The sequence below is a fragment of the Somniosus microcephalus genome, chromosome 8 (genome assembly GCF_052327205.1).
Source record: "Somniosus microcephalus isolate GS21.2 chromosome 8, FLI_Smic_1.0, whole genome shotgun sequence".
NCBI classification, from domain to species: domain Eukaryota; kingdom Metazoa; phylum Chordata; class Chondrichthyes; order Squaliformes; family Somniosidae; genus Somniosus; species Somniosus microcephalus.
Genome location: NC_140994.1, coordinates 169,856,966 through 169,872,324, shown reverse-complemented (window position 1 = coordinate 169,872,324; position 15,359 = coordinate 169,856,966). Strand labels below are relative to the sequence as shown.

Here is a 15,359-nt window from a genome sequence, read left to right as displayed (position 1 = left end):
AAGTGCCTACCTTTGTGTGTTGTTAGTTGGTATGCTTGCAGTAGGATGAGGATGAGTGCGAGGGGTGGCTAGTGAGATGGGGAAGTGATAAAGTGTGGCGACACGCCACCATTGGACATAATCCGCTCACGGCGGCACGGACAGTTTACGCAGGCGCACTGCCGGCAGCAGCCGCCCCCAGCCGGGGGCCCTTTCCTCCGGCAACTTGTTTCCCACAGGGACAGGCTGCCGGGAGCACTTCCTGTCTGGGGAGTATTTAAGTGGTTGCGCGGGCTTTTCAAGCTCTCTCTTTGCCATGATGTAGTTTAAAGCAGTTGTGTTTCACCAACTCTGGTCTCAACTCCCACGTTTGCCGCGGTATCTCAACACTGGTGACCCCGACGCTCAGGACGAATCCTAAGCTAGCATGGCGGATACAAACGCAGTCACGGTTAAACTACCGGACTTTTGGGAGAACCTGGCCGAGGCCTGGTTTGTTCAAGCCGAGTCCAGATTCCGGCTGAGAAGCATTACAGTCGACGCCATGAAGTACGACTACCTCGTCGCCTCTCTCACCTACGCCACAGTTCCCAAGGTTTGGGCAACGCTGCAGGATCCACCAGTGGAAGGCAAGTACGAACATCTGAAGGCCGCGCTTCTTAAAAAATTTCAGGCGCCCTCTTACCAGCACAACTGCCAAGTCCTCGACCTCCCAGGCCTTGGTGACGCTTCACCGTCGGACCTGCTTTCCCACATGCTGTCCCTCTTGGACGACAAAAACCCCGGCGCCCTCTTTCGCACGCTTTTCATTCGGCAGCTCCCCGCCAGCATCCGCCCCCTCATTGTGGAGTCTGGCTCCACGGACCTGAATGAGATAGCCGAAAAGGCCGACCGGCTGCTCTCCGTGCAGACCGCCCGCGACGTCGCGCCCGACTTCACGGCAACGACCACGCAGTCTCCCCGGCCCACTAGGCCCGACCGCCCTTCCACTCCGGGTCACTGCTACTATCACACCCGTTTTGGCACTAGGGCCCAACGCTGCACGCCACCGTGCACTTTCAAACCCCCCCCGCACCGGCCCCCACGATGGCTGCGGGGCAAAAGGGGCCCCTATTGTACGTCACCGACGACAGCACCAACCGCCGATTTCTGTGCGAAACAGGAGCCCAGCACAGCATCACCCCCGCCTCCGCCCTCGAAATCCAACGCGGCGCACGGGGTATCACGCTGGCCGCAGCCAATGGCTCTGACATCCGCACATACGGCACCCGCATGGTCACGCTCGACCTCGCAGGCTGCCGCTACCGCTGGGAGTTCCTCACAGCCAAGGTCCTCTGCCCACTCCTCGGCGCCGACTTCCTACGCGCCCACAGCCTCCTTGTCGACATTCCGAGGCACCGCCTCATCGACATCAACACTATGGCCCCCATCCCTGGCGCATTCACCCCGGCCCATTCGGCCGGCCTGACGACCTACTGCCTCGCCAGAGCCACGGACGACTACTCGGCACTTCTAGCCGAGTTTCCCGCCCACACCAACCCGACCTTTTCAGCCAAAGCTGCCAAACACGGTGTGGAGCACTATATCCCCACCACCGGCCCCCCGGTCTCTGCCCATGCCCGCAGACTCAACCCGGCCAAGCTGGAAATCGCGCGGGCCGAGTTCACCACCATGGAGCAACTCGGCATCATCCGCCGCTCCAGCAGCCCTTGGACCTCGCCCCTCCACATCGCCCCCAAGCCCGGCGGAGGCTGGCGCCCCTGCGGGGACTACCGCCACCTCAACGATGCCACCACCCCCGACCGATACCCGGTGCCGCACATCCAGGACTTCTCGGCCCGACTGGCCGGACGAACCGTCTTTTCCAAGGTCGACCTGGTGCGCGGTTACCACCAAGTCCCCGTACACCCCGCAGACATTCCCAAAACGGCCATCATCACCCCATTTGGCCTGTTCGAGTTCCTGAGAATGCCCTTCGGCCTCAAGAATGCAGCCCAGGCTTGCCAGCGCCTTATGGACTCAGTCCTCCGGGACCTGAACTTCCTATTCATCTATCTAGACGACATTCTCGTGGCCAGCTCCTCCCAACAGGAACACCTCGAACACCTTCGCATCCTGTTCGGGCGCCTAGCCCAACACGGACTCATCCTCAGCCCGGCGAAGTGCCAATTCGGCCTAGCCGAGATCGATTTTCTCGGCCACCACATCACCCCTGCTGGGGCCGTCCCCCTGCCCAACAAGGTGCAGGCCGTCCAGCAATTCCCCCGCCCCAAAACCATCAAGGGCCTCCAGGAGTTCCTCGGGATGGTGAACTTCTACAACAGGTTCATCCCCAGAGCAGCAGCCCTCATGAAGCCCCTATACGACTCCCTCCGAGGTAAATCCGGCAAGATGGCCGTAGCCTGGGCCACTGACACGCCAGCCGCCTTCGACGCCACCAAAAACGCGCTCGCCGACGCCACCCTGCTCGCGCACCCGAGGGCTAATGCCCGGGTCACGCTCACCACCGACACCGCCGACCACGCGGTCGGAGCCGTGTTCGAGCAGTGGGTCAATGGCGCGTGGCAGCCACTTGCCTTATACAGCCGCCAACTGCGGCCCCCGGAGGTCAAATACTCTACTTTCGACCGCGAGCTCCTCGCGCTCCACCTGTCGGTCCACCATTTCAGGTTCCTCCTGGAGGGCCGTCCCTTTACCGCGTACGTGGACCACAAGCCGCTCACATACGCGATGGCCAAGCACACCGAACCCTGGTCCACTAGGCAGCAACGCCAGCTCGCGGCCGTGTCCGAGTTTACCACGGACATCCAGCACATCTCCGGTAGAGACAACATTGTCACCGACTGCCTTTCCCGTCCCGCCATCTGCGCAAATCACCTCGCGGTCGACTACGCGCAACCAGCAGCAGCCCAGCTCACGGACCCAGACCTCCTCTCGGCGGCTACCAGCCTGCCAGGGCTACGCCTAGCCAAGGTCGCGCACGGGCCCGAAGCCACGGCAGTCACTTGCGACGTCTCACTCGGCCAACCCAGGCCGGTCGTCCCTGCAACCTGGCGCCGCCGCATCTTCGACGCGCTCCACGGGCTCTCCCATCCGGGTTCCCGCGCATCCATCAAACTCCTCTCCCAGCGCTTCGTCTGGCGCGGCCTCAGCAAAGATGTTCGGACTTGGGCCACCTCCTGCCTCGCCTGCCAACGGGCTAAGGTACAGCTGCACACAAAAGCACCCCTGGGAGACTTCAAGGTACCCAGCCGTCGCTTCGACCACGTACACGTCGACATCGTCGGTCCTCTGCCACCATCACAAGGCCAAACTTATCTCCTCACGATGGTCGACCGCTACACACGCTGGCCTGAGGCAGTGCCGCTGACCTCCACCACCACAGCCGACATCGCCAGGGCGTTCGTTAACACCTGGGTCGCGAGGTTCGGCGTACCGGCCGACATAACCTCCGACAGAGGCGCCCAGTTCACCTCCGAACTCTGGACGGCCACAGCACGCAACCTCGGGGTGACGCTCCACCGAACCACGGCGTACCACCCGCAGGCCAACGGGCTTTGTGAACGCTTCCACAGGTCACTCAAGGCCTCACTCCACGCCGGCCTGCAGGACAGTACCTGGACTGACCGCCTACCGTGGGTGCTACTAGGCCTACGCACCGCGGTCAAGGAAGACCTGCAGTCCTCAGCAGCGGAGTTAGTCTACGGACAACCGCTGCGCGTACCAGGTGAATTCCTCCCAGAGGCTACCACGCCTTGGTCGGCCGAACAGCAGCGGCTCAACTCTTTCTCTTCCGCTCAACAGTTCGCCCCACTTTCGGTCAACCGACATGGCGAACTCGCACTTCACGTCCCGCCAAACTTACAGCAGGCACGCTTCGTCTTCGTGCGACACGACACGCACCGCAGACCCCTGCGACCCCCGTACGACGGACCGTACGAGGTACTACAAACCGGGGACAAGGTCTTCAAGCTGTGACTCGGCGACAGGGTCGAAACAGTCTCCGTCGACCGGCTCAAACCAGCACACACAGAACCAGGGGAACAGGTCCCCGTGGCCCGACCTCCAACTAGAGGCCGTCCCGCCAGCAAGCCAGCACAGCCGGCGGCGAACCGCCCGGCCCCACCAACTAGACCGGCGACCACTCAGAGCCGCTCCGGCAGAACCATTAGACCACCATCATGACTCGTCCACTCCTCCTAAGCGGATTCTGGGGGGAGCTCTGTGGTGACACGCCACCATTGGACATAATCCGCTCACGGCGGCACGGACAGTTTACGCAGGCGCACTGCCGGCAGCAGCCGCCCCCAGCCGGGGGCCCTTTCCTCCGGCAACTTGTTTCCCACAGGGACAGGCTGCCGGGAGCACTTCCTGTCTGGGGAGTATTAAAGTGGTTGCGCGGGCTTTTCAAGCTCTCTCTTTGCCATGATGTAGATTAAAGCAGTTGTGTTTCACCAACTCTGGCCTCGACTCCCACGTTTGCCGCGGTATCTCAACAAAAGCAGATAGAGAGGGTTGGGTGGAGGTGCAAGATATGTTGGTGTCTTGGGGAGGTCTCTTCCGCCCTTGGAAGGGAAAAGAACCTCCCTGCGTATTGTGACTCCCTCCATAAGCAAATGTATTGAGTCATTGGACAGCCTGGGTGCAAGCGTTCACCTTTGTGCAGTGCTTGTCAGTGTTTGCAGCACCTCAATGCTTTCAAACACTGACAGAACAACTGTCAAACTCCAAGTGGAGAAGGTCCCTTTACGGAAACCGGCTGATGACGTGTCCACAAATGACGTCATCAGACCCGCTTCCTGTTAATTGGCCGGTAACAAGGCCAATGAAGGGAAAATCACGTCTGCAGAGTGGATGCAGCTGGGAGCGGACCAGAACCCGGAAACCAGCTGACCCATCCCGCCTCCTCCATTAAATTTGCGGCCTCAGTTTGGAAGGGAATTAATAGATCATCTCAACACTGTGATAAAACTATTGATTCTGTTAATGCTGCTTATTGCAAAGTTGGAGCAGACTATCTGTGTGCCACTATCTCTGCTGTTTGGAGCAGCAGAATCGACTTTTTTTTCCCAACAGGTCAGAAAGCAATGATAGCCAGACTTGATGGCCAGGATTTTACGAACCTCGGCGGGTCCTTTGCAGGCGACGTTGGTGGCGGGTCCCGACCCCGCTGCTGTCTCCATCCCAGCCTCTGAAATGAATTTCCCTTGATTGGGCTTGTTAAGCCTGCCCAATGCATTTCCCGGCCAATTAGAGGAAGTGGGTCTGGTGACGTCATTTCATGACGCGGCATCAGCCGGTTTCCTTAAAGGGACCACGGCCAACTTTGTTTTGACATTTGTGTTCTGCAGCATTGGGGTGCTGCAAACACTAACAAGCACTGCACAGAGGTGTACCCAGGCACTCTCATGACACCCTCCATATGGAGGGAGTCACAACCCTCAGGGAGGTCCTCTTCACTTCCTATGGGCGGAAGAGACCTCCCCAGGAGATCAGCACAACCTGGTTGCACATTGCATAGGAGGGCACAAGCAGGGATGTCGTCAGGAGGACCTGGGTGCAGTGCCGCAAACTTTTCAATGATCTCAGTAGATCAGGAAATATTAGTACAAAGCCACACTCAACCTCATCCTGCTGTGCCTCTCATCACATCCCCATCACTCTGCATTCCCTACCCTGCTCCTGCACATCCTTACTCACACCAACCTACCTTGCACCTCCACCCATCCCCCTCTATCTATATTATCACATCCCCATCTCACTAGCCAACTCTGACACTCACCCTCATCCTAGTGCAATCATACCAACTAACAACACGCAAGGGTAGGCACTTGGGTGTTTTATGTAATGCTCATGTAAATTTTCTGTTAATGTGGTGTCAAACATTGAAACCTTTATTTTCAACACTTCGTTCTTGGACAGATTTGTGTGCACCTTTGGAAGTGGTTTAATGTGTTGCAGTGAATGGTGAGACATAACGGTACCCCCCGCAATGGTAATGAGTGTGAAAGGAATGGTTTGGGCATTGTAGGGATGCTGTATGGTGTTAGTGTGGGGTGGTGCCAACCTGGTGCATCATGTGGCAGCCAGGGTATACAGCATCAAGTGAAGTAAATCTGGCCATGGTGAGGCCATCCCTGGCCTCCTGGGCAGCAATGTACTCTGGTGCTGATGCACTCTATCCTGTGCAGCATCAGGCGATTGATGAGATGTTTGGTGGTGTTGTTGGTGCTGCTGGTGTGCCTGGTGTGCCTGGTGCTAGGGCTAATCGTGATGGGATTCTGAGGACCAAGGTGAGAGAGTATAAAGGGCTCCCATGCTGATGGAATAGATGGCAGGTGAAGTAGAGATGACAGAATTGATCTGTCAATGGTGAGAGAGGTAATGAGGTCAGACTGGATGGAGACTTGTGTAAAGACTTGCAGCATGGTGAGTCTGTTGTGAAATTGCAGTGAGGAAGAGTTTGTGGCTGAGGGAAGATATCTCTATAAGGTGGGAGCTGTTACTGTACATTTGAAGCTGTCAACTCAACAGCTGATTCAATGGCCACTGAACTCCTACCTCAGCTTGACAGATGTGGTGGACGACCAGCGTGGACCACATGGGCGAGCTGTCAAATGCAGAAGGTGAGCTGAAATTCATTCTTAAGTGGCTCCAAACAAGCCACTAATTACCTGAATTGGGTCCCCCGCTGTGAAACCGCCGCTGCGTGTCAGGTCTGCTCAGCGCTGACAGACCCAACATCGGGGAAAGGTGCGTGGCGGTGGGTTCACAGCGGGGGTCCTGACCCGCTGGGGAAAAAAGACACTTTCCCACCCGACTTGCCACCGATCGCGCCCGCTAACCCCCTGCAAAATCCAACCCAAAGTGTATGCGCAGTTGCAAACATAATTTCTGTTTTACCCCACTGCAATCCTGGCCTGCTTAAAAATGTTAAGCCACGCATCCATCCTGTCATATGACAGAGCTGATTAAAAAACTTGATAATACCACAATGGGAAAGCTTCAGAAAGGTTAAAAACATATAGCTATCACTCGATATAATGCTAAACTTGGGAACCAAGAAAAAAATAATGTTGTATACAGAACCTACCAAAATTAAATAAGAACTGACCCTAAAATGTATATGCTGATTTAGAATGTTTTCCAGTCAAACCAAGGGAGGGTTTGCACCAGTAGCATGGATTTTGCTTCATCATCCATCCAGATTCCCACAGGAGATATGCAGGCTATCAATCCTGCACCAACCAAGTGCTGAGGGGCATGCAGGAGAGGCAGGAGTATATCTTAATCACAGAGATGTCAAATGTAAGAAGTCACACAACACCAGGTTATAGTCCAACAGCTTTATTTGAAGTCACAAGCTTTCAGAGCGCTGCTCCTTCGTCAGGTGAAGTGGAGAGATGCATAAAGACACAGCTTATATAGTCAGAGAATAATGTCAGATGTTTACAGGTAATCTTTCTAACTGCCATTTATCACACCTCGGCAGAGAGATAATCACAGCAATCAGCGGTGTGAATGGTGTCCAAACAGGTCAGTCAGGAAAACATTACATCAAAGAACAATGAGGTGGGGTCACGAGGGGTCAAATGTTGCAGATGCTGGGGTCTGTGTGAAAAACAGACAAAAAACATTTTTTTTTGTTGCTGGAAATCACAGCAGGTCCGGCCGCATCTGTGTAGAGAGAACAAGCCAACGACGACTCGAGTCTGGGTGACCCTACGTCAGGTAGTTACATGTAGCGTGACATGACCCCAAGATCCCGGTTCAGGCCGTCCTCATGGGTGCGGAACTTGGCTATCAGTTTCTGCTCAACGATTTTGCGTTGTCGTGTGTCTCGAAGGCCACCTTGGAGAATGCTTACCCAAAGATCGGAGGCTGAATGTCCTTGACTGCTGAAGTGTTCCCCGACTGGGAGGGAACACTCCTGCCTGGCGATTGTTGCGCGGTGTCCGTTCATCCGTTGTCGCAGTGTCTGCATGGTCTCGCCGATGTACCATGCTCCGGGGCATCCTTTCCTGCAACGTATGAGGTAGACAATGTTGGCCGAGTCACATGAGTATGTACCATGTACCTGGTGGGTGGTGTCCTCATGTGTGATGATGGTATCTGTGTTGATGATCTGGCATGTCTTGCAGAGGTTGCTGTGGCAGGGTTGTGTGGTGTCGTGGTCGCTGTTCTCCTAAAAGCTGGGTAATTTGCTGCGAACGATAGTCTGTTTGAGGTTAGGCGGCTGTTTGAAGGCGAGTAGTGGAGGCGTGGGGATGGCCTTAGCGAGGTGTTCGTCGTCATCGATGACATGTTGAAGGCTGCGAAGAACATGGCGTAGTTTCTCTGCTCCGGGGAAGTACTGGACGACGAAGGGTACTCTGTTGGTTGAGCAGAGAAACTACGCCATGTTTGCCAACTTTCAACCTGCAGATTTTGAGTCTTGATTTGATAAAGTGAATACTGGATGTTGGAGCATTTGAGCACAGAGTATGGATCATACTCTGCCCCTCGAATGGCTGCTGGATTCACTCCCCCTCCACAACTGACCCTGAACCTGGACACTGGTTCATGGATGCTCCAAGCTGACTCCACCTTGTCTACAAGTCAGCTTCATCCCACCGCAGGGCTTCAGAATTTAACCTTGGTTTAACTGTCTCCTCTACATCCTCTGTTTATGACCAGGACATGTCGCTCCTAATCTCTACTCTACCTATGTAACACAAATTCCCTCGATGTCCATTTGTATGCACATGTTGGCCGCTGCTCTAAGCCTTTTACTTCTATCTAATTGTTTTCTTTCGGTCCTTCACTCCTCCTCTTCCTGTCACCCAGCCATGCCACCTTTCATTTCTCCCCTATCAAGTACTTTGCCACCCTAATTTTTATCCCATCCCATCACTAGTCCTTTGCCTTCCCACCACCGTCCCAGGCTTGAATTTCCCTTGAATAAGCCCATGGCTACCCTCTGTACCTCTCTTGGCATTCTTCAAAGGGTTCATCGAGGCACCCATCTCTGCCTCCTTATGAGCAGCAATGCAACTGCCTCATCCTCATTTATCTGGTCAGAGAGAAGACAATGAAGTCCCCTCTCCTGGCATAAAGAGCGTCTGTCACCTCTTATGCAGCAGTGGACGGCGAACTGTGAGATGTTACAGATGTTGTCTGCATCAGCCTGGAAGGATCCCGTCGCAAAGAAATTAAGGGCCATGGTCACCTTCACAGCCACTGGCAGCGCTGTCCTTGCCCTGGAGTGAGGCTGCAGGTCTGGTTGCAAGAGGTGGCAGAGTTCTGTGAGCACCTCCTTCGTAAAGTGCAGACGCCTCACACACTGCTCCTGGCTCAGGTTGAGGTAAGAGAATTGCTCTCGGAAGACCCTAGATGGGTAAGGCCTCCTGCTGAGAGCGCTACTGTCCCTCCCTCTGTGAGCAGCTTGACCACTTCTTTGCTGCCTCTGCTCCATCTCCCTGTCATGCTGCAGGCCAAGGAGGATGACAAATGGAGCACCCATGAGTGGGAGCAAGTGGCCTGACCAAAACCCATGAAGTCAGAACCAAGGCCTTCTCCACTTGCAGCACCACTCCCTGTCACCTCAGCAACTTTAAATAACTCTAGAACGCTCCAAACAGTTCCACAAACTGACACAGAGCCAGTAGAAATCAAAAAGCAACTTACCTGAAAGTTGTTGATGATTCCTTTAAATATTGCTGGTGGGGGGTCCTTCCTGCTGCTGAACGCATGTTCAACTGTGCGAGGTTAACACAGGGCTTTCGTTCCAACGATGATGGCGGAAATGGCAGCGCAGGCATCAAATCAGATGTCACAATCTGCCTACCTACCATACTTCCAACGCACACTTCTAATGGCTGCCCTAACGCTCTCACTAAGATGGCATCTGGCAAGGCCCGCACCAGAAATGCATGCACTTCTCGGACACCATTTTGGACCCAATTCGGCACCCGTCGTGCCCAAACAACAGGCACTACGCATCTGAATTTCTAGGCCAATGTCTTTTATCCTTTATTCCCAGGAATTAAGCATGTAATCTAGGCTGACTCTCCAGTTCAGCACTGAGGCAGTGCTGCATTGTTACTGCATTGCCAGTGCAGCCTTCAGTTGCCTGAGGAAGAGAGTGTTTGAAGACCAGGGCCTAGAAATTCAGTTGTTAGCGCCAGGAGGAGGAGAAGTGGGGTGCTAAGAGGCTAGCGCCCGGGCGCGGCGCGATCTGCGCCTCTCGCGAACTTCACTCAAGATTTAGCGGTGGCGCAAAACCACAGCGCCCGCTCAGCTGCGCGCACAGATCATGACATCATTTCATGGTGCAATGCCCTTGATGCGCCCTGAACCGGAACTTCAGTGGCGCCGCCCTTCTTTGCGCCTGGCGCCCCCAGCGACTGGTAGAGGGGAACGGTTCCCAGTCGCTGCGGGGCGCTATTTAAAGGGGACTCCTCCTGCATTATAAGTGGCAGCCATTTTGTGCCAGTCCTTCTGTGTGAGAGACTGATATTTGGAGAGAGACAAAGGCAGAGAGCTTTCTGCTTTGACTCAGCGCTCGCAGAGGTACTTCTGGCTTCAGGCCAGAGCTTTGCACTTGGAGAGAGTGTCAGTCATGGCCAGACGGAGAAGGGCCAACAGGCGTCGGCACAGGAGGCCTTACCCACCCAGGGTATACCGCCAGCAGTTTTCATATCTGAACATGTCTGAGGAGCAGTATGTTCGGAGGCTGCGATTCAGAAGGGAGGTGGTCACTGAGATCTGCCACCTGCTTCGCAGAGATGTGCAGCCACAGCTGAGGAGCAGGACGTCTCTGTCGGTGGCAGTGAAGGTGACGGTGGCTCTCAACTTCTATGCCACCGGCTCCTTCCAATCCGCTACTGGGGACATTGCCAACATCTCCCAGTTCGCGGTACATTGCTGCATCCGCCAGGTGAACAATGCCCTTTTCAGAAGGAGACGTCAGTACATCTCCTTCCCCATGACCCTGGACAAGCAGCAAGAGCGTGCAATGGGATTTGGAAGAATAGCGGGCTTCCCCATGGTCCAAGGCGTAGAACTGATGAACCAGCAATGGTCAGGCCTTGCTTCAGGGCTGCAGTGTGCAGGGCATGGCAGCCAAACAAGTTGAACCTCCCCCTTTAAGAGCTGACCGACGCCAGCATGTCTGCCTTCATTCAGAAACTCGCCGCACCTGCGCTGCGCCCGCCCTCGGTGTTAGCGCCTCGGCTCGCCGGCTTAGCGCCTTATGATAGCCGTGCATCACCTGCTTTAGCGCAGCAGCAACCTCTTGGGGCGATGCAACTCAATTTCGCCGAAGGTGGCGCTAAGTTGCGCCGGGCGCTAAATTTAGCGAACGCCCGGCTGTAGCGCCCCAAACGTGGCGATACTGAATATCTAGGCCCAGGACTTCAAACCCGGCACTAAGCTCTACAGAGGTCTACAGAGCAGTAGTGATATCCGCCCTCCTGTATGCTTTGGAGACATAGACCATGTACAACAGGCACCTCAAAGCACTAGAGAGGTACCACCAACGCTGCCTCCGCAAGATCCTGCAAATCCATTGGCAGGATAGGCGCACCAACATCAGTGTTCTCGCTCAGGCCAACATCCCCAGCATCGAAGCTCTGACCACGCTCGATCAGCTCCAATGGATGGGCTACATCGTCCGCATGCCTGATACGAGACTCCTAAAACAAGCGCTCTACTCGGAGCACCGACACGGCAAGAGAGCTCCAGGTGGGCAGAGGAAGCGCTTCAAGGACACTCTCAAAACATCCCCACCGACACCTGGGAATCCCTGGCCCAAGATCGCACAAAGTGGAGGAGAAGCATTTGGGAAGGCGCGGAACACCTCGAGTCTCTTCGCCGGGAGCAAGCGGAAGCCAAGCGCAAACAGCGGAAGGAGCACACGTCAGCCCAAGCACCCCACTCACCTGCCCCTTCAACCACCATCTGCCCCACCTGTGACAGAGACTGTAGGTCCCGTATTGGACTCATCAGCCACCTGAGAACTCATTTTTAGTGTGGAAGCAAGTCACCCTCGGTTCCGAGGGACTGCCTAAGAAGAAGTTGTTAGAGGTGCCATTCTTCAGATAAGATGTTAAAACAAGTCCCTATTCAGGTGGATGATACCCCTTTGACAAGAATAAAGCTTGGTATGGCCTTCTGTCACAATGCATAAGAGGTCAAGAAAAACAGCTTAACTCACAGAAGGATATTTCAGCTCATTTTGGTAGAATTGATTGGAAACAACATTTGTTGCCAGGTAGGTGCCCAAGGGAGGAAACGAGCTATTTAATTCAAATACAAATACCATGTGTGATCTGCTCAAATATATTTTTTGGCAGGTCTTTTGGAATTTAATGAATAGTTATTGAAATTCAGTGGGTTCACGTTCACTTATTAAAATATATTCATTAATCTTTTTCAAATCAGAGAACCAGCCTGTAGCTTTGAAGAAACATATTCAGACTAGATCTCTTCTGTAGACAATAGAAGGAAAAGAACTACCTTGTAAGAAATATAGTTTGACACATCAGTTTATTATTATTTATTATTTTCTACTACACAAGGAGCTAGATAAGCTTAACAACTGTATACTGTGTTATTGTTAATATTCACTTCCTCTTTTATTACTTATTACATTTTTGTGTGGCAGTTAAAGACTAAATCAACGCCTAGTACTGTGTTAACCATTGTCCTCTGAAGACAAAGATCATCCTATGATAGAACCAGTCACTGAAATAAACTAAAGAGGGTTCTCGAGCCGTGCTATGGATTTACCCAGATACCTGGGCAAGTGAAAACATTCTGCATGGATTTTAGGAGCTATAGGAAAGCAATCTAAAACACACGAGCCAAAAATGTCTAGAATTGAAGGAAGTGTAAAAGAAACTCCTGAACATAACACTGTCAATCTTCCATCATAGCATTCTTCAGCGAAGAACACCAAGTTCTCCTGGTGTCCTAGCCAACATGGTTCCCTCAATCATCATCACCAAAAACAGATAAACTGGCCATTGTTGTTTGTTTGTGCAAAATTGCTTTCATATTTGCTGAGATAATGGCCTGGATTTTCATGGGGAAGGCAGGTTGGGGGCAGGGGGTGCCTCCGATGCAGGCGGGAAACCCGGGAGAACAGGTTTCCCGCAGGCCCTGCCAACCTTAACAGCAGGGCTTGATTTGCATCTGAAGCCTCTGTTTCCCACCCACAGCCAGCCAGATGGAGAGACTGACTGGCTACAGGCGGGTAGGCCTGCGGCACTGGGCCGCACAGAGGAGAGAGGGAGGGATGGGGTAGGGGCCGGTGCCAGCCTCTGGGGGACGGGGGGTGGGGGTTGTGGAGGGGGGGGGGAGAAGAAAAGTTCGGGGATGTCGTGGGACCAGAGTGGGTGGGGTGGGGGGAGGGAGGGTAGATCACTTTGGGGCCGGCCTCCACAGGATCATGGCCTGTCTCAAGATCATCGGTGGGGAGGGAGGGAAGATCTCTTCGGGGTCGGCCACCACAGGATTGTGGCCGGCCTCAGGGTGAATGGTGGGGGGGGGGGGGAGGGGGGAGTCCAGAAAGGCGATCGAAGGCTTTGTAAGAAGGTCTCCGATCATGGGGGGGTGGGCTAGGCAGCGACTTAGATCCAGGAGGTAGGTATAATGGCACTTACCTCCTAGATGCAGCAATCCTCGCCTTGCTGTAACTGCTGGGTTTTATGATGTGTGTAAACCCCGTCCAGATAGAGTTTAAAACAAAATGGAGGTTTACAAAGAGCCTTCCAGCCTCTTTATAATATTGAAATGGACGTCCCGCCTCCTGGGAGCGGGTTGGCTGCCCGCCCCCGTCCCCATCCCACCTCCGTTAAAACCGGAAGTGGGCAGGCTGGAGGCGGGTTCAGGTCGGGAATCCGATTTTTAACAATTTAACTATCCCCACGCTCCAAACCCACCCTTTTTTTAGATTAAAATTCCCCCAATAAGTCAGTGCACGTTAACTTAATTCATTGTATGAGAAGCTCTTTGCGACGTTTCTAAGAGACCTGATAATGAATGCAAATCTTTTTTCCAGTTCAGTTTTGATGTTCTTAGGGTTCCTGTGACTTGAGAAAAAAAATTGTGTGTTTATGTAAAAACAAACATTGCTCATTGTGAACTTCGTCTGATTTGTCTGACGTGATGCTTTATGAATTATTTCTCAGGATGGGGCAGTACCTCTGGCTAGGATGACAGGCAATACTGATGTAGAGCTCAGACTATTTAACAAATTGACTGAACTTAGTACTTCACTGAACCATTTAGAGCAAGCCCTAGAATATGCGATTGCGGCTGTAAGACTAAGTGTAAACACTGGTGAGTAATTTCCCATTGTTTATTAAGTTGGTTAAGTATGACTGGAAAATATTATGTTAATTTCAAATTAATCATTTAAAATGGGTAATTTACATTTAAATGATTAAAGATATAAATTTCTACTATTTTTAGTTTCATATATTCGATAATTTAGCATCAAAAATCCATTTGGGAGCGTGGCCTGGTGTAAATGCCGAGATGCAGTTGCCTGGAACTTCTGCCCTAGTTGAATTTTGGGGTGCAGTACAGTGCAGTAACAAGGGCCTGCGCCACTAAGTGCACAGCTGCCACAATGAAGAGGCCAGAAAGTGTGGCAGAGTAACCAGGCGGGTTGGGGGTCATGTTGGCGCCAACCTGGAATAAAAGGAAACTGCTGCCAGTGACCCCCTTTGTAAGGGAGGAGGGCACATTTAAATATATATATTTTTAAAATTATGTTCCTCTTTGGTGGGGTGGCTAGGCCTTAATCCCGGCCTGAATCCCCAGGTAGGCTCCACTTCCGACCCTTGTCATTATGGTCTCGGGCCGACTCTTGTGTGACTGAGGCCAAGGGAACGCTGGAAGTCCTGATGTATAGAGGTTCAGTAAAATACTACCGGGTAAACTCAGCAGGGGGCAGGTAGTGGGGGTGGGGGGTCCACTTGAAGTCCTGATGTATAGAGGTTCAGTAAAATACTATCGGGTAAATTCAGCGGGGGGCAGGTAGTGGGGGTGGGGGGTCCACTTGAAGTCCTGATGTATAGAGGTTCAGTAAAATACTATCGGGCAAATTCAGCGGGGGGCAGGTAGTGGGGGTGGGGGGTCCACTTGAAGTCCTGATGTATAGAGGTTCAGTAAAATACTATCGGGTAAACTCAGCGGGGGGCAGGTGGTGAGGGTGGGGGGTCCACTTGAAGTCCTGATGTATAGAGGTTCAGTAAAATACTATCGGGTAAATTCAGCGGGGGCAGGTGGTGGGGGTGGGGGGTCCACTTGAAGTCCTGATGTATAGAGGTTCAGTAAAATACTATCGGGTAAACTCAGCGGGGGGCAGGTGGTGGGGGTGGGGGGTCCAC

General features: G+C 53.3%; 1 protein-coding gene across 3 annotated transcripts in view; it reads left to right on the top strand.

Moving 5' to 3' along the window:
* Positions 1 to 15,359, top strand: part of sh3tc2 (SH3 domain and tetratricopeptide repeats 2) — a 148,190-nt gene that overhangs the window by 125,283 nt on the left and 7,548 nt on the right. For 2 of the 3 annotated variants that reach the window (XM_085995348.1, XM_085995347.1), the window contains one exon: positions 14,154 to 14,304. In XM_085995348.1, coding sequence (XP_085851474.1) covers positions 14,154 to 14,304 — 151 coding nt within the window. Of the gene's footprint in view, positions 1 to 14,153; positions 14,305 to 15,359 lie in introns of those variants that run through there. The other variant, XR_015079310.1, reaches the window with a different exon arrangement.